At 31.1% G+C, this 23620-nt stretch overlaps 1 protein-coding gene across 15 annotated transcripts in view; it reads left to right on the plus strand.

Annotated features, from left to right (window-relative positions):
• Positions 1-23620, plus strand: part of LOC130899560 (nuclear receptor coactivator 3) — a 414140-nt gene that overhangs the window by 326877 nt on the left and 63643 nt on the right. For all 15 annotated transcript variants that reach the window (XM_057809625.1, XM_057809661.1, XM_057809584.1 and 12 more), the window contains one exon: positions 16146-16253. In XM_057809625.1, the coding sequence (XP_057665608.1) occupies positions 16186-16253 (68 nt within the window). In that variant the 5' untranslated portion in view covers positions 16146-16185. The remainder of the gene's footprint in view (positions 1-16145; positions 16254-23620) is intronic.

The raw sequence follows: 23620 nt of genomic DNA on the forward strand, positions 1-23620 counted from the left end.
CTCAGAAAGTGAACGTGAGACTCTTCGACTAGAATTACTAGTAACCCTCGTTAATGAAAAGCATAAATGAATTATTCCAGACGAACGTGTAAAAATATAAATGGTTATAAAATGAGAATTATATAACCTGTATTTTAGCACGCCTTTAACATTCAACTAAAAAACTAACAATAGCAAGTAATGCTTTTATTTGAGACGGCTTCAGGAATGTTAGTTCTCCATTTTTGATCACGGTCAAATTGAATCATATCAGAGGTAAAGTCTCGTGTCTAAGATCGGATATAGTAGACTCCCATTCGAGTACTCGGGTGTGGTTTTCTATTTTCTTCGGTTCTGCTTTCAAGTAATTTCTTCCTAGATAACAGAATAGTTCTGATCAAGTGAAGAAAGTCTGAGATCTCTTTTCAACCAAATTATTTGCTTTACATCCATACATATGCGTACTAGCACCCCAGATTAGAAAAACGTGCTTTCATTGCCTAATTCATTAATTATATATAATTATTATCTGTGATATAATTGCTCTATTTTCAGATATTTCCTGTAAGTATGAATTGGATTATGCTCACCTTCCAATGGCCTAAACTTCCACTTCGAAACTACATGTTCTCAAGTGACCGATATTTAGAAGTTATCTTTAGTAAAACGAAGTCAAGTACAAACGTTATTTAACTACTCTTATTTGGAAATATACGTTTAAGATATGAAGGGTGTCTCGTAAATAATATCGGTTGCCAATGTTCACTTTTTTTATTACATTATCATAAAAAAAGAAAACCTTTATATTCAAAGTATAGCCCATCGTGATCTATGGTTTTAACCCAACGTTTAGCAAGTTCTTCGATACCTTGGTAAAACCATTCTTTGTGCTTGGATGCAAAAAACTGTCGTACTACATTTTAAACATCTCTTTGAATTCAAATTTTTCCCACGCAAGAATTTCACCATGGATCTGAATAAATAGTGATCTAACGGTGCGGCCTATTCGCATCGGCATTGATAGGTCGATCATCTGAAATGATTTCGAAGTACACTGAAGTAGCGACAGTTCTGTTAATTGTCCTTGTCTAACCATTAATTTCCCATGTTCGGGTTGTTTAGATATTTACATTTTTCATTTCAAGGAATAATGCGTCTAATAAAACGATCATTTTCGGGCAGAGCAAGGAGCTGTCTACACACCTATATTCGACGTTTTTCTTGAATCTTGGTTAATTAGTGTGGCACTATTTGATATTTTTATAGATCTTACCTAATGATTTTAAATGGAGATGTATGGTATCTTTAGAAGGTCCAAAATTTCTACTATTAAAACGATTAAACTAACGCTGTGCTATGTCTTCCTTTTCAATTCCACATATTTTCCTTGCTGCTAAGGTTGCTTTCAGTTTTTGTTCCAAATAATGTCTTAACAATACACGAATTTTATATTTATCGCACTCCATACTCTTTATTATAAAAACGTACATCTTAGTCAATGAACAAAAAAAAATGATTAAAATAAAGTAAAGCGATACATAGAATTAGAGACTAGTCTAAACAAATTACGACGTGTTTAAATTAAGGCGTAGTAATTTTCACAAATAAAAACCGACATTACTTATGTAATGTAATGTCCCAACAGATAAACTTTATATCAGACTTAACTCAAAAAAATTTCCTGAAACATGAAAAAAGTCTATTTTGTTTGTGTCTGCAAAAAATGTGGCGTTCGATTTCTGTGAACGACCGGGAACAATTGGTCCACTGTATAGAACTCTGTTAACCGAACACCTGGGTTCAGTCTGTAAACGTGCCGGACAACGTTGAAATAAATAAAAAGTGAATAATTAGTTTCAGTGCAAGTAATTTTAATTAAGTGATAGAATATAGACAGTATACGTGATTAAAGAAATGTGCATTTAAATGGAACGCTGGACTTTCAGTTAAAATACTTCGTTACAAGTATTTCGAATAAAAACCTTAGCAAATGAATCTAGTATGAAAATGTTTGTCCAAAATATAATAATGAAATACTTAGTATATATGAATGTAGATACAATGACCGTTACGTGCATACGGATCAATTCGAAGAAATAAATTACTCTATACAAATGTCTTATTTTCCCCTCATTGTAAAACTAGAACAATTTTGTAGGAATTGTCGTAAGATCTAAAATTTACGGTGGTGTATTTGATCATATTATAATAATATAGCATTCAAATCATATCTGTTAGGCTCGGTTTACAAACGTATTTGCTAACGTCTGACCAGTTTTCGAAATGTGATTCATTTGCCTCGTTGCATATATAAAACAGTGGATAAATCCGGCTTTAGGTATTCGTATGAATCATGTTGATGTCACAACAGCAATTAATTTATAAATTTTCCTTACAGTCTAGACAATAAATGATAAATCGGTAAAGTTTAAAAATATAATTTTTTGTTGATTGTAATGTATTCAAATGGTTCAATGTTACATAAACTATTAACACATGAATAACGTCGTTTGTTATTTGACAATAGATTTATTCAGAAATATTGCTAACAAATAAATCATTTTCAAACTTCGATTTTCAAGTTTACCCTGTTTTGTGAGCTTTGATGATAAAGAAACTCACCCAACGTAAAAAGTCATTTTCACTTAATTCGTCATCGGTTTCAAAAGATATGATAATAGTCTATATTATTAGAAGGGAATGTTTTGGTTTACGACGGTTAACCTTATTGTTATCGCACGCTAAACTGAGTATACAATCTATTATTACTGGATTTTGTAGGACTCCTGCGAGAAGTTTGGATTTAATTAAAACAGAATGAGATTCATAAAAATGGCTTGTTTTTTATGTCCAGTTCTCTTGCTACAATTCATTTCCGTTTTGTTACCGATCTACCCCATTTGCTAAATTATTATAAGACCAGATTTCATTCACGGCTTCCGACTCTTTCTTCTCTTATATCCCACGATTTTGATCCAAAGACTAGAACTGGCCTAAACACGTTTACGAATTTCTTATTGTTTCAATTTGAACCAGGATTTTCTATTATTTTTCAAGTTAAAAATCTTTATGAAGCATTTTGGTTGGCGGTAAAAAATAATTTGTAGGTAGTTTCTCAATTTAGATTCCCTTCGGTGATTTCAGAGAAAATCAACAAATATTGTAGGATTTGGAATCTTATTTAGGTATTTAATCGAATTAAACCGCTCAAGATTTATTTTTGGGAACATTTATTTATAAATTCAAAATCGCTCCCGAATCATTGGTCTGACTCAGATTCTACAAGATTAATTATCACTGGTTTCACATCGTCCAAAATCCAAACTAATTCACATTTTATTTTTCTCATTTTCTACAAACTATATTGCTCGTATTCAATTTTTTTCTTAATACCTTTTACGGCTTCCGTAAATAATACCTTTTAATTGTACTATTATTTCTTACTACCTCACCCTCAATTTGAACTCCAATTAATTCTATTCGATTTACTTAATAATGGTAAATTAGCAAACCTAATACTGTGCGTTGTGTAAGTGCAGCCATTTACAACGTGTTTTTGTACTGCCTCCTTAGATTAAATTATAATTAATAGTTCTATTTTCCAAATACAATTCTCAAATAATTACAGCTTGTTTATCCGCTCTTGTTGAACATTTATACAATTGCCTTCTATGGTAAGATGCATTGTCCATCGCAATGGTCTTTTTATCCTACCTGCATTATATTGTTTGAAATAATGTCCAAAATCTTTCGCATTCTTATCGTAAGGGAAATCACCATTTTATTTTGATTCCAAGAGTAATAAGCCATCATTAAAAAAACCGTCTTCTGAACCTATGTCTAGAATGATAAAACGTCCACTTTTACGAGAAGGATATTTTTGTCCAGCGGAAAGTTTTTCCAAAGATAACTGCTCAAGGAGTTTTAATGTTCTTGTCTACACTTACTTTCTATACAGTTAGTCCTGCGTTAGACTAGGGCTCATCTGAATGCTAAATTTTCTGATTCAAACCAGAATTCTTTCCTTTGCTTGTTAACATATGAAAAAAACATGATATACAAAACACCAAAATTTTACTGGACTCGCCAATTTACCTAACGAACTTAGAACCGAGTAATTTTAATATTACCATATACTTAAGCGTTTCTTCAAATGCCCCGCTCTTAATTTCACAATAGACTAAAGATAATGTTCCTTCTGTTACTACTCGTACTTTACGGATAATCTTTTTCACATTTATTTTCGCGATTCTTTTGTCTCCATATTTTCTTATTATGGCTTCCAATTCAAGGTGCCATTTATTTTACTAATTAGAATATATAAGTATTCAAACAATTAATCATATATTTGTGATATTTCAGAAAATTTTCAATTGCATTGAGTGAAGATATTCAAATCACTCATTTTAGGAAATTTCTTCAATTGTTATTGCCCAGAACCTTGGCATCAATAACTATTGAGTTATATGGTTTTCTGTCTATAATGCAACAAAATGAATCTAATTTGTTCCATATAAATTTAAATTAAGAAACTACTACAAAATCTATGCAATAAAATTTTATTACCTACGCGGTCACGTTACAGCTTTCTAAAGGGACGCTACGTTTATTATAATTAATACATGCTTTTGTTAATTATATCATTAATGATAGGATAATATCACCTTCTCAAATCTAGTGCTTAATAAATTAGTGTAACTATATTTCTATTTCCAAATTTCAACAAGTAATAAATAGATTTTATACTCACTGCTTTTGTAAATTCAATATTCCTATATCAATTTTTACAATTCAGAAAAATGTAGAATATGAAAAGTTATGTTGAAAGCTGAATAAAAATTTCGTAAAACAATATCACTAATATTTAAATTAGACTTATAATTTTAATTTCCAATATTTTAAAAAATATTTTCCACATATGGTCCTTTTTTTATTTACAAATATCATTATCCAGATACACAGTGAATGTAAAATAATTTCATTACACATGAAAAATATTACTCGACTCAACTTAAAGATGCAGTTCGATAAAAGTTTTATCACTTCGTGGTTGAAACTTCGGAAGCCACTCACGGTTCCTATTTTCAGAATTCGACCTTAGTATGTTCGGTTAATTATACAAAACCTCATGAAGTTTCGCTAGAAAGAATATAGGACATATATATGTTCCAAAATAAAATTAGTGTTTTTCTTTCTAAAATTTATGAAAAATGATTTATTTTCATTTTGAAGTTCATAGAAATTTTAAAGAGAAACATTTCAGTCCAATAATAATAGCCGTACTGTATTAGTATGGACAATGCCAGTCAACATTCAAGAAACCATTATCTAACGCTAAATGGAAAAAGCAAAAACTCTCTCATTGTCTTATAACCAAAGAAATAGTGGCAGAAGATGGATTGCTGAAAAATATCTATTATACATTCACCAAAAGTATAGTATAGATGAAATAGTAAAACAGCATGGAGTTAAAGTGTTGTGATTACCATCTTATCGTTATGTACCTAACTCAAATAGAAGAGTATTTCGCAACAAATATTTAGCTTCAAAATGTTTCTTATCAATGGTCTTCAGTACATTGTCCAATTTTTCCACTTTTTCATATAGTTTTCTTCATATTTTCTTCATTTCTTCTCTTGGTGCCATTACCTTTTACATCAGATGATTTCTGTGTTTGTTCAGTTCGCTTCGTACCTCTTGTTCTATATTTTTCTACATCTAATTAATTGCTTCCACAAGTTAATGTTAATGCTCATCTCCACTCTCCTTTTTCTGGCGTTCTCTTGATTATTTTACTTTTTCACAAAGCTTATTGCTCCCCTTCAAAGCCTCTTATTCTTCTTATTTCCCTTTTACTTTTGCGTCTGCGCTGCTATTTACACCATTTCTCTGTAATTTTGTATACAATACGATTTTGTACTTTCAAAATTATTGTTTGTTATCTGATGAGTTGTTATCAGTAACAAGCGATATCAAAACCTTTGTGGTTAACTACTCTCGCATTTTAATTTATTTGTATTTTTTCTAGCCTGTTTTCATTACTGTACGTCTGTTATTATAACAGGATTTTTGTTGTTGTTAATAATATCTATTAACAACTTTTTTGTAAAAATCTCTTTGCTCTTGTTATTTAGCTATTTTTGTGTACACACACTCCTCTACTTTATCTTCTAACGGAATGGTCGAACGTCAGATGTAGAATATTGTATTCATGGTACAAATTGTTGGTATCAATAAACACATTTAGGAAATGCCCTTTCTACGTTTCCCTTACTTACCAATAGAGGCAACATGAATTGAAATCAACTATGGCGATTGTATAAGAAAGTATATAATAAAGAATTTTGCGTCATTTATAGACCGTAAAATTTTGTTTCCTATAATTTTACAGTAAATTTTTTAAAAGTATTCAATTAAAAGCAAATGATTCTGCAATTTTTCGAATTTTCAAAAAAAATAGATGTGATTTAACAAGAAAACACTCGATAAGTACACATATGACATTCTTATCGATGTCCTCGACATTTTATGACGTTCTATTTTTACAACCCTCTGCACTTTTCTCTTTTCGGCTACTTTTACTTTTATGTGTTGGATCGGGGAGACTGGAAAGTGAGTTTGTATATTGCAAGTCTCAGCTGTGTCGATCCGCGCTAGAGAGTCCCCGACCTATCTCAAATACTGTGGAAAAGCCGATTTATGTAGGCATATGCCAAGGACTCGGCGTTGCCAACTTTCCAACAGCTCAAGTGTCGTATGTGACGTATCTGATAACAAACGATTTGAAATATTCCGTCTGATTTTCTGCTACAATATCACAAGAGCTTTAAAAATAATCGATTATTTCACGAGTAAATATACGTTATCTGCGAAAAATCACGAAAGCGTACATCGAATGTAGGTATATGATATGTTATATCAAGCAATTGATAGTTTTTAGTGAATTTGTTCAATTCAACTCCGCTGCGATAAGCTCATCTATGATTTAAGGTTAGTTCACAAGACTGTGAATGGCTTGAATATTGAAATTACACATACACAGTGATTTATATCAGGAGAGCTCAATCCCCTGCGTGCGCCCAGTGATCCCACCTTGGGCGATGTGGTCGTCCATAAATACAAAATTTTCACGTAAATTGTTTCTTAAGAGATAGATATTTGGTGTAATAGCTTCTTCGATGTAAACTTGAATTGTCCTATTTTGTGATATGCAATTAATGTGGTGCAACATTCCTTGATATGAAGTAACTTCGCGTGAAAAATTGAATTGTCGTTGATGATCTGGTTCTCTCTATCTCCATTATAGCTAAAATTAACCGTTATTCTCTCGATTCCTTCGTAACGAACGATTTCTAAAAAATAGAAAGGAGAAACAGAATTGCTTTATATCCCGTACATTTGCATTTTGGAATCGTCTTAAAACTATAGGTATCGATATAACAATGCGAAACGTACCATGGGCCAAATTGCACCAAATAACGACTTATTCGTATAACATATGGTCTAGGAATGTCCAGAGTTTTCAGTATCTAATGGTTGAAATACCCGGCTTTGTGTGAAGTGATCATTCTTGCTGGATTTACATTTCACGACAAAAATTAAAGGAAGGTGTAAAAATATGACTTCATTGATAATATTGTATTGTATTTAAAGTATCGAAATTTATAGAAACGTTGATAATAAGACAAGAGCCTTTCATCAACATCAATAATTAATTATGTACTTTTTCAAAACACAACAAATACTTGGTTAATTCGAAATACCTATTAGTTATATCCTGCTGTTGATATCTTGTGCACATTTTTTATAAAAACACATGATATTGTTCACCAAAAAAATTGAATCATAATATGATGTATTCTTACAATTTCTAAACTTATCTAGTTGATCTGACAACACCGCGCATAAACGATGAACGTCGATTGTGAGATGTAGACTACGCAAGCGTGGGATGCCTGTTGCGTGCAAAGCTCTACGCTGAGACGCCTTCTTAAAACCGTCTCTTGACTCTTCTATCGTCGTCGACCAGGCCGGGTATTGATTAATTCTCATAACGACGACGACGACGCCTAACTCCCTTTCATTCTTACCAAGTGGCATTCTCATTGTATAAAAAGTCATCACACAGAATGTACCGAAGTGTATATTGTACATAAAACGAGTCTTTATGACTTTTATATAATCTGGGTATAAAACATCATCGTAAAATGCCTAATACAAATAGTTGCACGATATGTAATTTATTAATTATATTCAAAGGGACAGGAAAGGAAAGACTGGACTAAACTCCATTCGAATCTACTGACAAGAAATATAAGAAAAAGTTTCATTTTCGTATTTTATTTGCAGCTGTTATATCTTGACAGTTATGCCGCAGGAGCTAAGCTTTTAAAAAATACATGAATAAGAATACTTTGATAGGAAGGATTTTATATTGTCAAATATATATTTCTGAAAATAAAAATTTAGAGGTTTACTATTATCAAACAACTGCTTGAACTTGTAAGTATATAGAAAATTTATATCAATTGTTGACACTAAAATCTATACCCATTAGAAAAATTGTTTATTCAATATTATACTGTCAATCAACGGCTAAGTTGACGCTACTGTCATCCATAGTTAAGCGTCATAATTAGCATCATATTTGTAATTTAGTTCTATTTTGTCAGCTGATGTCAATTGTTTTTCACAAAGATCTCATTTTCGTTTACAAGAACTTAAATAGTATCATTCATTACTTATTAAATTGAATTACACATAGAATACTGATTAATTCCATAAAGGGTTTTTTCACTGTATAATATCTGAGTGATAAACTAGGTTGAGCCCATACCGAACACAACGTGTTACAACTACACCATTACTCATGTCCGACTGACACGTGTTTCAATAAATTAGTTTTCATCTTCAGAGAGACTTATTGTTTACGATCTGACGATAACTTTGATATCAAAACGCGCTTGAATCAAATGTAGGAACTGTGAGTGTTGGTGTAATCGTCGTAAATAGTGTGTTCGGTACTCTGTGGTAGAGATACAAACAAGTATAAAAGTAGATAATGTTCATAAAAAATCAATGCTTTAATTTACCGGAATCCATTTCAGATGTATAGAAAATTAGAATACACATAATTAAACATTTATTACCCAATCTTTTTCACAATAATGAAATACATCTCTTTTGTTTTAAAAGATTCGGGTTAGTGGGTCGATCGATAATTTTAAGAATTAACGCAGGTAGTTAACAATGATCGGTGGTTTTAACATTTTTTTTTTTTTGTAAATTCAATTTCACGTTTGTGATTGAATCCATAAAAACTAAATTTGCACGTTTCAAATTGATTTTATTTATAATTTAAAACATGATTTATGACTTGTTTTGTCTTCTAACGGATTTAATGTCTTGGGTTAATAATCATATACCGAGTGGTGCAGTTGAAGTCGTCCAATGTTCTTGTATATATTTTATTTGTAGACAAAACAGTGTGTAGTCCATCTCAATTGAGTCATTTATACATATATAAACATAAATGGTTACACCGAATTTAATATGACTGGTCAGCCTAAAAGGGATCAAATTGAAGACCAAGATTATAAATAAATAAAATATTCTTGAATGGTATAGTGAACTGCCAGTGAGATAAACAATGCTTCAGATGATGGAAATATCTTATTAAAATACGATACGTGAGAATTTTCTCCAGGCAGCAGTGACCTTGAAAGTGACAATACCAACGTAACAATGAAGATTTTTTAGGGAGGAATCGCTTCAGGCGGTTATGTATAGTTCGTCACGTATAATAGGACTCAATTTGGTGACCAAAGCTCCAATAGTGAGGGAACGAACTCAGGACATGAGATAGTCATGTAAGACCTGTAGATACCTGAAATTACCTGTTTCTGAAAACATTTTGCGACAGATAGTCAAGCTTATGCGAATGCGCTCACAATAAAAGTACACAAAGAGACAAGAGAACATGGAAAGAAGATCAATTCCTCGAGTTACTCGTGAGATATACAGGATAATAAGCAGAATTCTTGATATGCAAATGCACAACGTTTGAAGGAGAAATTCGAAAATGCTGTATTATCAAGAACAAAGCATCACATGACAATTTGTTTTCAACAAGAAAGGCATCTACTGACCGTTTCGTTTAGTTTTTACTGTGTTGCTAAGTTTAATTGTTTAAGAATCGATTGATATGATAAATAAATAAAAATTTTGAGATACGTTTTTTCTTCACACATGATAAAACCAATATTGAGTTACTAGATTTTTATAATCAATCATTGACTGTATATAAACGCCAATAAGAATGCACCATGATTCAATCAGTAATAAATGAGAATAAATGTATTTTTCGATTATAAATATTTAGATTTATTTAAAAAAAAACGTTTTTTCGCGTTTTTCTAGCTTCATTATGGGTTATTTTTACTAAATAAAACAAATGGTAGCTAAAAAGCATTATTTGTTTAAGTGTACAGGTAAAACAGAGCGTGTGTGCCAACCGCTTCAGCTCAAACTATGAAGAGTACTGATCTATGCAGACGACCAGAGAAAAATAGAAATTCTATCCTTTACACCTGCACAGGCGTGTAGACCTGCCCGCGTGACTGAGCTACTTTGGCATGCCCTTGCAGGTATTTTGGATAGTTCTGGCTAATTATTTTTTAATCCATGAATAATTACAATAATCCGTAAGATCCGAACTTGAATGTTTTAGTAACTGTGTATGAGAGTATTCACTTTTCTTGCTAAGACAATATTTACACAAGGCTTCGCGACGTCTCAATGTCATGAATCTCCCTGTACACTGAATTTGGGTTTAAGGAACGTACATCGCTTTTATAATTTTCTAAAAAAAAAGAGACAATAAATATATGAAACATACAATATTCATTCGAAACATTTACGACTTTGATGTATCAGAAACCTTTAGGTCCACTCCGAACTGAGACGACGGACAATTTGTCCAATGTCGGAAGTGCGGAACGGAAGAGGTCTGTCCACTACATTCGTATCTTCGGTTCAGTAATAGCTATTGTGCAGCTGCAACAACATTATCATGTCTCCCCAGGTAGAAGAGTGACTTTTGCAGACACTTTCGTTATATATACTAAAGCGTAGAAGACCAAAAAGTGTTGGATATATCCTCGAATAAAGGAAAATTATTTAACTGAGGCATTTTATATATTTTATAATAAATTTCAACAGTACAATGAAATACACTTCAATTACTAGATGTCAACACACAAACACGAGGATGTGCATTCCACCAATTGAAATTTATTTTTCATTCTTCTCAGCTTTATCCCAATTTGTCCGTACTTCAACTAAAAAGGCTAGAAAATAGAAAGCCATAAACTTTCTCGGACCTGATCAAGCGAATCCTCCGATTGGGCAGTATATTTGCAGTTTGTGATAACGGATCTCGGATGTCAAACATTGTATGGACAAACAGCGATTGCAAGATCATAGCAGCAAGTTCGGTTCATCATCTCGGATCTCTGCAATGGACAAATCGTCTTAGGAGGGGATACGAAATGATCTATTATTGTCAAAAATATCCATGCTACAATTTTTCTAAAAAAACTTTTCATTTTTCGTAGTGTACGAAGAATTATAAATTATTAAAAACGTTTACATTATACAAAAATATATTAGCGTTACGTGTAATAGTTTTTGCTTAACATTGTATTAGAAAGTTTGCTATAGCATGATATACACTATAGAAATGGTTTGTTTTCTCTCAGAAATCTTGATTCCGACATTTTTGTATTTTCTGATATGGAGTCTAAAAACTCATCTGAGCTGCGTGAGAGATTTACACATTTTGATAACTTAATAATCTTTTCTTCTTGAGGAGGCTGACGAGGATCTATAATTCTTTTTGGAGTCATTGATAAGATAAGAATCGGGTATTGTAGTGATTTTATATTCTTGTAAAAATTTTGGACTGGATGATTTAACTTTTCGTGTTCTTGAAATCGTATGATGAAATTTTTTGGAAAATGGTAAGTTTAAATCTTAATTATTTTTCTTCAAATTCTTGTGAAGAACTATAAAGCTGTGATATTTATATGTCTTAATGTCAACATAAGCCTTATATTTAAATTTTATATTTTTACAAAATAGAATTAAAATGGTTTATTTTATATTATCTGTTTTAAGATATTAAGACAAAAGTATCTTTTTTGCAGTTTAGACAAATCTTATTGTGCTTTTGATATGCTATATACCATAGCTATTGAGAAAGTTAGATATTTTTAGAAAAACAAATATATTTTGAGTATTGATTGGAGATTCATAAATTTCTATCGTTGGTTATCTTTAGTAGTCTTCTACAGCAATCTTTTCTTCTCGGATAAGGTCCTGCATAACATACATCTACGCTTTGGAGCGGGTAGTGTGTAAAGACTGTAGTGTAGACTCAATTGGATTCATTTGTTTTGGATATTGAGTCTCTAAAACACATAATTTACACAAAAATTCTCTCTCCCTTTTTTGTACATGAATTAATAGAAACATTTTCGTAATTGATGATGTTTCCATTATTATTTTTTAGACTTTTTTCCTCTATATTGTTTGCTCGAGTATATTAATACTCGTATATATACCCAATTTACAATTATTTTTAATGTGGGTATGGTAGAAAAAAGTATACTAAATTAATATTATAGATATATAAATAATTTTGTCCTCGCTGCAAAGGCTCAATCGTTGCTGTCCTTTGAGAGGTTTTGAAAAAAAAATATTGTGGTAATTATTTGCAGAAAATATCGGAGTTGAATACTGGATCAGCAATTTTCTTACTATTATAGATTTGATGAAGATCCTCTCTCTCTATAATCAAAAATTTTTCCTTCACTTTATGCTAGTTAGTCAGAGATATATTTATACACGTTTTAGAATTATTTTTAAACATACAAAGTAGAATTCAAGGTTTCAGAGTGAAAATGCATTATTTTCTTATTCAAAATATTTCTTCCAGTGGTGCAATGGCTCATTACATGAGAATTGGTTTAATTAAATAAATGATTTGCAAATTTGGTACGTAGCTACAAAAAGTTTTGAATTAAATTCAATAATTTATTGATATCGAGTTTGGGTGTTCATTTGTTAATACTGCGTGCGATTTATTCATTAAATACCTAGGTGTTATATGTCCGATAAATATTTTCCTATATGACAGATATATCCTTTTCGCAGTAACTATAGATGCGAAGTGACAGATGATGATAATATTTGTATATTTATAACGATGTAACTTTTTTCTCGATATGAAATCTACTACGTTATCGGGATTTATATTGGTGCGAATTAAATTGAAAATGTATAACGAAAATACCAACTACAACCGTTTTCACTAGCTATAAGTATATTCTGACAGGTACTTTGTCATTTGCAGACTGAATAGATCTTATTATAAGGACATCTTCGGTAGAGGGCGTATAGAATGTTTTCTCTATCACACATTGAGTATATCCCTGCTATAAGTGTGCTGCTCAAAAAGTAATGTAACGTATTAATAATTCAGTTCTCGCTTGCTTCATGAAAAAAGTTATGTTAAAAATTTATTAAATTAGTTTATAACCACAAAATATGTGTATTTGGAACAAAGTTTTTTTAATAGCAAGCATGAAAATGCAAAATTGAAAATCGCATATCGATGTCTTTATTAGTTGAACTAATAAAGATGCTATTTGTTATAAACAAAATATTGTGTGGAAAAAGTTATTTCACAATTAATTATGGAAATCCATATTACTCATCCTTTTTTTTGATTTTCCTTAAATAATGATGGCAAGTGACATAATTTTAGATTATTACCATATCTGAGAACCTTTGGAATAGTTTTGTCTACCAAGTTAAAATTTTGTATACCAGAACATACACAGTTCGATCGTGTAATGTAACATGTTAATGTTTAGATTTCTGTTATATTTACAAAAAAAATATTTCTTTTAACTTCATTCAAGTAAATTCGAACATCAGTACTGTGGTGTGTGTGGTGATGCACTTAATGTCATTTGAAATTGTTACCAACTGCAATTGCCGGAACTATTTGATCTCTCATTAAATTCTGGTCCGTTCAAATTTCCTTTTAGAAGGAATGGTCCAATGGGAGCGATGTCAATAATACCTTCCCAAACATTAACTTTCCAAGGCTTTTATGTTCCCGCATTCGTCTATTAGTATAATTCCAGTTTTTACAATTGGGTGCGTTTAACGGAAAGATCCTTTACTTGTAAAATGAGTCTTCGGATAATTCTTGTACTAGCGTTTATTTATACAGTGCAACCTCGATATAACAAATCGGAAGGGAACACGTAAATATTTGTTATATCAAGTAATTCGTTGAACTGAGGTTTGTTATGTTGAGGTTAGGTTGGTCTAAAATTCGTTTTAAAGAGGTAAAAAAATAGTTTCATTCAACTCAACATTACGTACTTGCAGGAAACCCGAACTTATTAGCTATATCTAATTTTTTCGTCATAGGATTTTTGTCAACATAGTGAATGATGTTTCGCTTTTCTGAGACCGATAATGAACACCTTTTACGTTTCCGAGCCATTTCAACTTGAATCTTTAACAATAGTAACGAGCAGCAGTGTTTACATTACTTTCCATCAAACAACAATGATTGTTTTACGAACAAAAGCGTGTCGAAATCTGTCGCGATATGAATTTCATACTATGAGATTAAGAGTTATACATTGGTGGGAACTTTATATAAAGGTTTTGGGTTGACAAAATTCGTTAACTACTTAGAGGTATTTATACTTTTTCTTGATAGTTGAAAATTCGTTTTTTTGCAAAAAATGTTCATAATGTAAAGGTATCTTTCACATCGACTCTTATGGACAATTCAAGGGGAATACGAAGAATTTGTTAAATCGAGGAAGTCGTTATATTGACGTACGTTATATTAAGGTTGCACTGTATGTACAAGATTTTTCTAAAAATTTTGCATAACGTCTAGGAATTTCAATCTTTGGTTACGGACTTTGGTCGGCGATTTTTAGTTTAATCCAATTCTATAAAAAGTTCCACACTTTAGACTGCAGCTTCGGTAATTTGATTGTATGACAAGTTCTTCTAGATTCGCCGTTACTTTTCATCATAAGAATCGTTTTTCTTTCCTATTTGTTGAATTTTATTTTAAAAGTACGTAATTGCAATAGTGATAATGAGAAACCATTCATGACATTTAAGCACTACTAACGACAGAAAATCTACTACTTTTCTGACATAAACAATGTTTTAGTAATTTCAATATCAAACGGGGTATGTACCTAATAAACAAACGCAAAACTCAAGACTAATGACCGTGCACAGCTAATGGAGTTAATGGAATGGATAAACGTCAACAAGCAGACACGTTTGAGAAAATTTATCCCAAGTTGAAAAAAATTGACGATTGAAGAACCCACATGTAATTTTCGCAAAACAAGTGCATCCACAAAGAGTCACCGATTGGTGTGAATTTTTGGCTGTAGGCATCATCACTATATTGGAAAATGAGTCCCATACACTCAATTGAATGATATCTTTTCTGCTCGTTACTCTTGTTTCGGTGATTGTACACCATTACATCCCTTCTTATGGGGTTCTTTGAAGTAAAAGATCATACGTCCATTACAAGACAAAATATAATGCTGTATCAATGAAAGTCAATCACAAATATGCATAATGACCGTGCTAGCTAAGTCGTGGATGCCATATGTTATTTTATAAAAAAACTCTCACCTATGTATTTTGTGTTGTAATAAAAACTATTATATTTTTTTTTTAATTTGCTAAGAGTTCGAAAGAAAGAAAACAATATACGGGAACAATTTTCTTTGCTTCCACCACCTATGATGGTGGGTACATTAGTATGGATTTTTTTTTTGTAAATTTATCGAGCGAATAGAGTTTATAAGCCGTTACTTTATCTTTGGAACTGTATAAAAAACGAGTTTGTGCAAACTCTTGTATTTTCAATGTAGATATTAAAGGTAGGCGCCCATATTTCCGCACCATAAGTATAGGTTGCATCGCCTCAAATGAATCGTAGCATTTATTCTTTTTATAGAAAGTCATAAAAGTGCGTGCAGATGTAACTAGTATTTTAATAAGTTGAAAACGCAATGCAATAATGTCAATTATTGTTTCAGGCTTGGCTCGTGCGAATTGCAAGACCCGGTTTGGGGGAAGATGAGCTCATTGACAGCCGGTGTCAATAAGAAAAGAAAAAAATCGGAGACAAAACCTCAAGCGCAAATGTAAGTCTCCATTATAGATATAAAATTAAATATAGAGGTGCTGTTACTAAATGTTACTGTTATTAAATGATGCAATTACCTATAGAAATAATGTTCTTGATCATGCGATGAGTTAGACATTTAAAAAAGATGGGTCAGGTATATGACAAATGTTTTAGAACATGTAAGTGGCAACTTTTTTCTAAAGTTAGCAGATCAATAAATTTCTCAAATACTTGCATAACGGAAAATTTCGTATAATGGCACTTAATTAGTACTTAATTTTCCTTTTATTGTTTTTTCTGTCTGCTAATTTTGCTCTGATAAATTTGGTGACATCATGAAATTGGCTTAATAAATTCTTTAATCTCAGATCTTAACAAGTGGCTCAAAAATATTTAATAAACCCAATTCGTATATTATCCTGACTGAAGCAAATCCATACTGGAGATATAAAAATAGATGCAGAACCTTTAGTCCGACATTGTGGCTTAATTAATTCTTCTTTTTCGATTCAATTCTAGACGCATCCGTTATCACTCTCCATTTTCATCGATGCTGTCTCTGAAAAAATAATATTTTAATCAATCTGTGGTCTTCTGATCTTATTTTATTGGATTAAATTTTATGTTCCATAACTACTTTTCAAACTAATTCATTCTAATTTTGTATTTGAATCTGCAGTTTTTATCATTTACTTTTTGGAATCCAATTTACCAATCGAATGTATAATTATATGCAATTCAATTCAAATAAAGAACAAATGGCTGAATGGTATGATTATATATGAATCAAAATCATAATCGTTGGAAGTGATTAGAATGTGCTATTTTAGGAAACATGAAAAAGTCGAATCGGTTAGGTATATATAAATAAGCGTTTTATTAATTATTTTTGAAGGCTGCTAAACTTTAATCTGGACCAAGACCATACATCTTTGATTATCCTATCACAATTTTTTTCTGTCCAACATCTTTAAAATAAAAAGTTACCCTGCAAATAATAATAAATAGTAAGTCAAGGTGTACTAAAAATATTTATTACATAGGCAGTTGTTGCAACTTAACGTCATTAAAAATTTCGAAAATGTCTTCCCGATAATTAATTGAATATACGTAACTTAAATAGACAAATTAATGGAACCAGTATTCAAATTAATTAGTAGTTTATTAGGAAAATACGGCAGTATGAGTCCAATTAGTACTTTTGTAGAATTAAGTCCCTGTTTGAATTCATGTCTTTCAACATTGTTGAGAAAAAATTTCAGTGTATAATGTTCATATTTTGTATCCCACTGTATATTTAAAGGGTTCCATGTCTATTCTTACAATTTGCAAAATACTGAAAAAACAGTCATATACACATTTAGCCATTTGATACCTTGTACATCCGTCATAGTCAGCGCCAATTTATTCTTGTTAATAAAAAGTCTGTGTGCTTTTTGCCACATTTGTGTTTACAATGTTGACAGTTTTCCTTATAAACTGATACATTGTAAGTGTTCATTCGTTGAATCGAACATTATTAGTAGTATTTGTTTTATGGTAGGTTTTAGAGAAATGTTTAGATGTAAACTTAAACTTGATTTTTTGCAATCTTAATAATATAAAAGATTCGTTTCCTTTACAGAAAACTCTAGATATAGCATAAAAAGATGTATTAAATGAAATATTTTACATGAATCAAATGATTACTTCTCGTAAACTTTATTGCAAATTCTGCTGCAGCGGCATAGTGAAACATCCTTTCTATCACGATTCATAATAGTCCTTTGAAATGTTACAATGGACCTTGCGTTTTTCTGAGAACGCAATTTTATTTTCTCGATATTTGGGGGGGCAGGGGATCAACGAAAGCTTAACTCTATGGGGTTCCATCCTTTGTCTCCCGGCCACCATCTTAAATAAAGGGGTGCAAAGCTATTTTTGACGATATCTCGCGGGACGCGTCTATGCTCACCACATTGTGCCAAAAACAAAATATTTGTTATCACTTCAATATTTTTTTTACTTTTCTTTTCTTTAAAGATTTTTCTGTACTGAAATTTATTATTTTTAATCGACTCTTTTCCCCGCCACCTATGAAGTTTTTTTACGTGGAATCCCTAGTAGGCCTAATCCGCAGATAAGTTATAGGTGAGAGAGATTTGAATAATGACTAAATTTACCTGGTATTTTGTATTACCTGGTCTATTTTAGTTCTTTTTGATGGTCCAGGTTGTGTTGGTTGGGGCGCTCTATGAGCCACCAGAATGAGTGGAATTCAAAAAATCCACATATAAAATTAATTCTCAAAGAACGCTCTAAAAGATTATTCTGAGGTAATTTTATTGAAAAATCAAGAAATAGAAAGTTATTGAGAGAAAAAAGAAATTTTTTACAAAATTTTTGCACTTTTTAAATTCGCGGTTAATGGCAAAAAATGTCATAGACAAAATTGTAAGCAAAGCGATTTATCGCAATTTATGTCTTCACGATGTCTTTTACAGGGGACAATAGTTCGCGAGATATCGTCAAAAATAGCTTTTCACCCCTTTATTTAAAATGGCGGAAGGGGAACACTTTCTTAACCTTCATCATTTTTGTAGCGGAATGGTACAGAAGTAGTAGGCAATATTTTAAATTGACTAATATTTTTACTGAAATGTTTGCTACAGATCAGCCTTATTTTTTAGTTATTTTTGGCTTAGGTTTGCCAAAACAGCATTACCTGAAATATGGACCATCAATGTTAACATACGTATTTATTGTAATGGTTATGGTAAAGTATTTTTTATGTTCAAAAACTTGAATTTATTTCATTTCAATAACGGGCATAAATGGAATAACGACTAGTAGTACCCTTATTTGGAATTTCACTAATAGTATCTTATATCATCGTCGGAATGACAGAATTTTCCCGAATTGTGTAAGATAATTCCATACCTGTGTTATCATTCTCAAAAACAACTACACATCATTGAAATTTCTTGGCATGCTCACAACAACGGTAAAAACACTCTCATACTTATCTTTAATAAGGGTTTTTAAAATCAAACAAAAAAGACCATTCAAAAGAATTGTAAAAAACCAGAAATAAAAAATATATATACTTACCAAAGATATTTAAATAATCTGATTTTAATATAAATATTAATCATAATCATAATCAATGCTAAAATTTGGATAAGACCAATAAATAAAAAAACTCTTTTTAATAAAGAAAAAAGAATTGTCCTATCAACTACTACTAAAATACCTACTTATAATCATTTTGTCAGTTTTACCATTGTGTAAAGGTATTTATACAATGGCCTCATCCTTACCGATAAGTGTACTAACTAACCCAGGACCGGTCTTGGTTTCACATCGGAGAGCCAAATGTTATAATAATCGAAAATATTATTTATTGTATTATCTATTTATACTTTTTGGATTGATCACAAAATAATATAGAAATGTTAAAACTGAGCTCATTGTTGAGTTAAATATATTTATATTACTACTGGTACTAATTTAACAAAATGATTTTATTTACAAATCTGTTATATGTAAATCAAGCATGAGTCATATATTTTTGAAATTCTAACCTATTAAAGTGCAATACAAAAAATATATACCATTAAAAAATATATCCAAGGCGTCATATTTAATATATTTATAACGTTACAAAAAAGGCACCAACTACTACAGTTGAAAATATAAATTGCTCTTCTCCAGGATTTTTTATACGTAACATTTTTTAAAAATAATTAATTTGTTCTATAGTTTTAAATGGGCTGTTTCTATTAACATTAGGTCTATTATAGTTAAATCGTAAAATAAATAACTAACATCAATATTTGTTGATAAATGATGATGAATTCATTCATAATGTGCGACTGGAAAAATGTACTTGAGGAGCTTGTTGCTACCTTCAACTTTAAGAAATTATATTTTACAATGAGACCATAAATGCTTACAAAACCAGATGGTTTGTTTAATGGTATAATAAAAGCAGGCAAAATGTCTACTTATCTGAACCCTTAATAGATACGAGGACAAAAATGAACAATGGACAAAAATGGTGATTATATTATGGAGGGACATTACATTGGTTAAAAAAGTTCTTTTTTATATCGAAAACACTAGGTAATGTTTAAAGTAAAGCTCTCAGTACATTTTTTGACAAAATCAAAACGAGTATCTAACGACAGAAACGTATTTAAGAATAATCATTAGCGATGTTAGTTATTCGAGATAAAAGTGTGCTATTTCGCTTAAATTGATTAATAATTATAATAAATAAGCAAATCCTCATTAAAACCTATATGTTTGCCTCGCGAAGACACGAAACATCGTATCGAAGATTTGTTGGTACATGTCTATAGTAAATTTGTATTCAAATAAAACTAGTATTTGATATTATTTCATTCAAACATTCTATGCTGGATAAAACAAAATCATAATTTCCTTGAATAACTTGAGAATGGAGGAAATTATAACTTTCTCCTTAATTGTTACTATTTTGTCAATCTGTTATGGCATATAGTATTATAACCATATTATAATATGTGATAAAAAATAGTCTTTATACATTTGAACAGGTGAAATTTTTGCCTCGTTGACAGGATAACTTCCAAATATAAACACACAGACACACTACATTATTATTATGTGCTTAATTCATTTCGTTTTGACAAGTGTTGCAAGAAATTTTTTCTGTATTATCTTCCAAATATTATAAAATAGGTATAGTCTTCAGTATAAGATAAAATTTTGTGAATTTTCATTTGTAACCATAATTAAACGTAACATTTTCAACCAGTACATCCTAACTAGTATTCTCCACGTTATAATAACTGATAAAATAGACAACGTTGCATATTTCGAAATATAAAGACTTGTATTCATCCAAGCATACTTGGAAGAGGGAGAACAGCGGAAAGAGATCTTAACTTTTCTCGGAAACTATTGACATTGTTACATCTTTGTGTTAAACGTCTGCGTCAGCCATAAAAAGAATAGAGATACGGAAGAAGCATTTGTTACAGAAAATCTCTTCTTTGAATATGGTTAGTTTGTATGTGCTTAAGTTGCAATATGAGAGTTCTTTTTGAGGGATTATGTTACCTAAATATGGCGAGTAGGCCTCAACATGTTAATGAAATTTGAAACGGTACAGGATAGAAATATAAGTATAATTCTTTTTTTCGAATAACTTTATTAACAAAATATAGACATAATATCCTTTCAGGATGCGATCTAACAATTAGGCAAACCATTTTTATTTATGTTCCAAATCATTACATAAGTTGGAATTATAAGGTTCAAACCAGTAACATGAGAAAGGCAGATAAAAACATAATTGTCTGATGTTTTCTGAAAATAATCGATATGTTGTTCAAACATCAAAATATAACGCAGACTCTATTGTTAAAATACTAAATATCATGTATTCCTTTATGTTAGCCTCTGAGATGCCATCTAAATTAGATGAATAAATAATTTATCGATTTATTGATACCACCAGAAATCTTTACTCATGCTGTCTGAAATTTTATCATTGAAAACGCATTTTGAATGGTTTTACCTGCGCAAACTGTTTTTTCCCCTCTGTTTCTCCTTACTCCATACAAGTGTGCTAAAAAATACATGAATCAGACTATAAAAGCAAAGTGTATAAAACATATAAGTGATCTAAGTGGTTATCAGTTATCGCCAGTCATAGGTGAATACAGATCTTTCGCAAGCACTGTAAGCACTGTGGTATACAGATCGTTCGAAACTAGCGCAAGAAGCTAGATTGGATCTTTAAGGACGTGGTTTCTTACTGGGAACTTGACAAGGAAACACCAAAGTGGACTAACTTTAATATATTTTCCGAGCTTTCGAATACTTCTGTATACATCGTCTTGGAAATAATTAATTAAGATTTCCGGTGATTTTTTATGCTTGTATAAATTTTCAAACTCAAATTGACGTATAGAAATATTGATTAATTAATTAAAATATTTCAATTATATATATATATATATATATATATATATATATATATATATATATTTTATTTTTTTATCGTATTGATGACCTTTTAATCTATCTTCTAAACAGTGAGATGTCTGCTCTATGTAAAATGTAAACAGTGTCACAATCATCACAAGGTAATTGATCCATATACAACGTTCTTCGACGTCTCCCGAATTCTACCATCTCTCCGGCTGGCTTTTTATCCTCTCCCTCCTGGAGTTGCCCGCTGCCAGAAGTCCATTTCGGTGGTCATTTGCATTTTTTCATCACACATCGCTGCCATATTTTAGAATCTATTCTGTTCTGTTCTATATTCGTTGGTCCAATAATATTCCATTCATTATTGATATAGTTTATCTGCTTTGTATATTTCCAACTTCGATCGCTGTGTCGAGTGTTGCGTTTTGTGTTATTTTCATTCTTAAGTACTTTTATTCCTCGCAGTATTTTATTTGTGTCCTGTCCTCCAGATCGATATCTTCTGCTGTTGCTTCGATACACATATATCGAGTTTTTTACGTTTAATTCGATATTCTATTTCTTGTACTCTTCTATAAGTTTTCAAGTCATCTAGCTTGAATCGTCATGATCCTGTGCTATTAGTATTTGATCATCTGCGAAGCAAAACGTGTATAGCGTTGTGTTTTCACTGAGAGGTATTCCCATCCCACTGCATTTCCCCTTCCACATCCGAAATGCCTGCTCCAAGTGAATCTTAAAATCCTTGTTTAAACTTTTCGTGGTAAACCCATACATCCCAAGATCTAAAGAACGTAAAGATGTCCTGGTAAAATAGATGTGACAACATTCTTCTGGGTTTTCTATAAAGCACACCAAAATCAGTTATTCTCTCATAATTTAGATAAATTTGACTCTATGAACAAAGTTTTGATTAGTTTCTACATGTGGCCCTAATATAGTTGAATGGAATAAGTTAACCTCCGAACCAGTGTTTGCCTATTTGCTTATGACACATTAACCAATGACTTGTGAAGTACCAACAATCATTTTTTGTAAATATTGCTTTCCCGGATAATATTGCCGAAAATAATATAAACTTTTCATACTACCACTCTTTCAACATGGCGGAGCGCAAACGCCTATCATGTGGGAATAAGAACAATATTAAGGATACATTTGTACCTAATCTAATGGCAATTGCAATATATCGGACTCTTCATAATATTGACATTTGACTAGAATCAAGTTACACATTTGTTTCAGTTTGATTTATGTACATGTTTAAAACTAGACTTACATATTTTTTCAAGCTAACGGATATACTATCTAGTCCGGTCCTGTATTGGTACCTACCAGAATATTAAAATTATTATTACATGAAAAATCGCTATCGTCAGCGTTTCCAAAACAATTATTTACTTCTGCCACATTGATATTTAT

Source organism: Diorhabda carinulata, chromosome 1 (assembly GCF_026250575.1).
Source record: "Diorhabda carinulata isolate Delta chromosome 1, icDioCari1.1, whole genome shotgun sequence".
Taxonomy (NCBI): Eukaryota; Metazoa; Arthropoda; class Insecta; order Coleoptera; family Chrysomelidae; genus Diorhabda; species Diorhabda carinulata.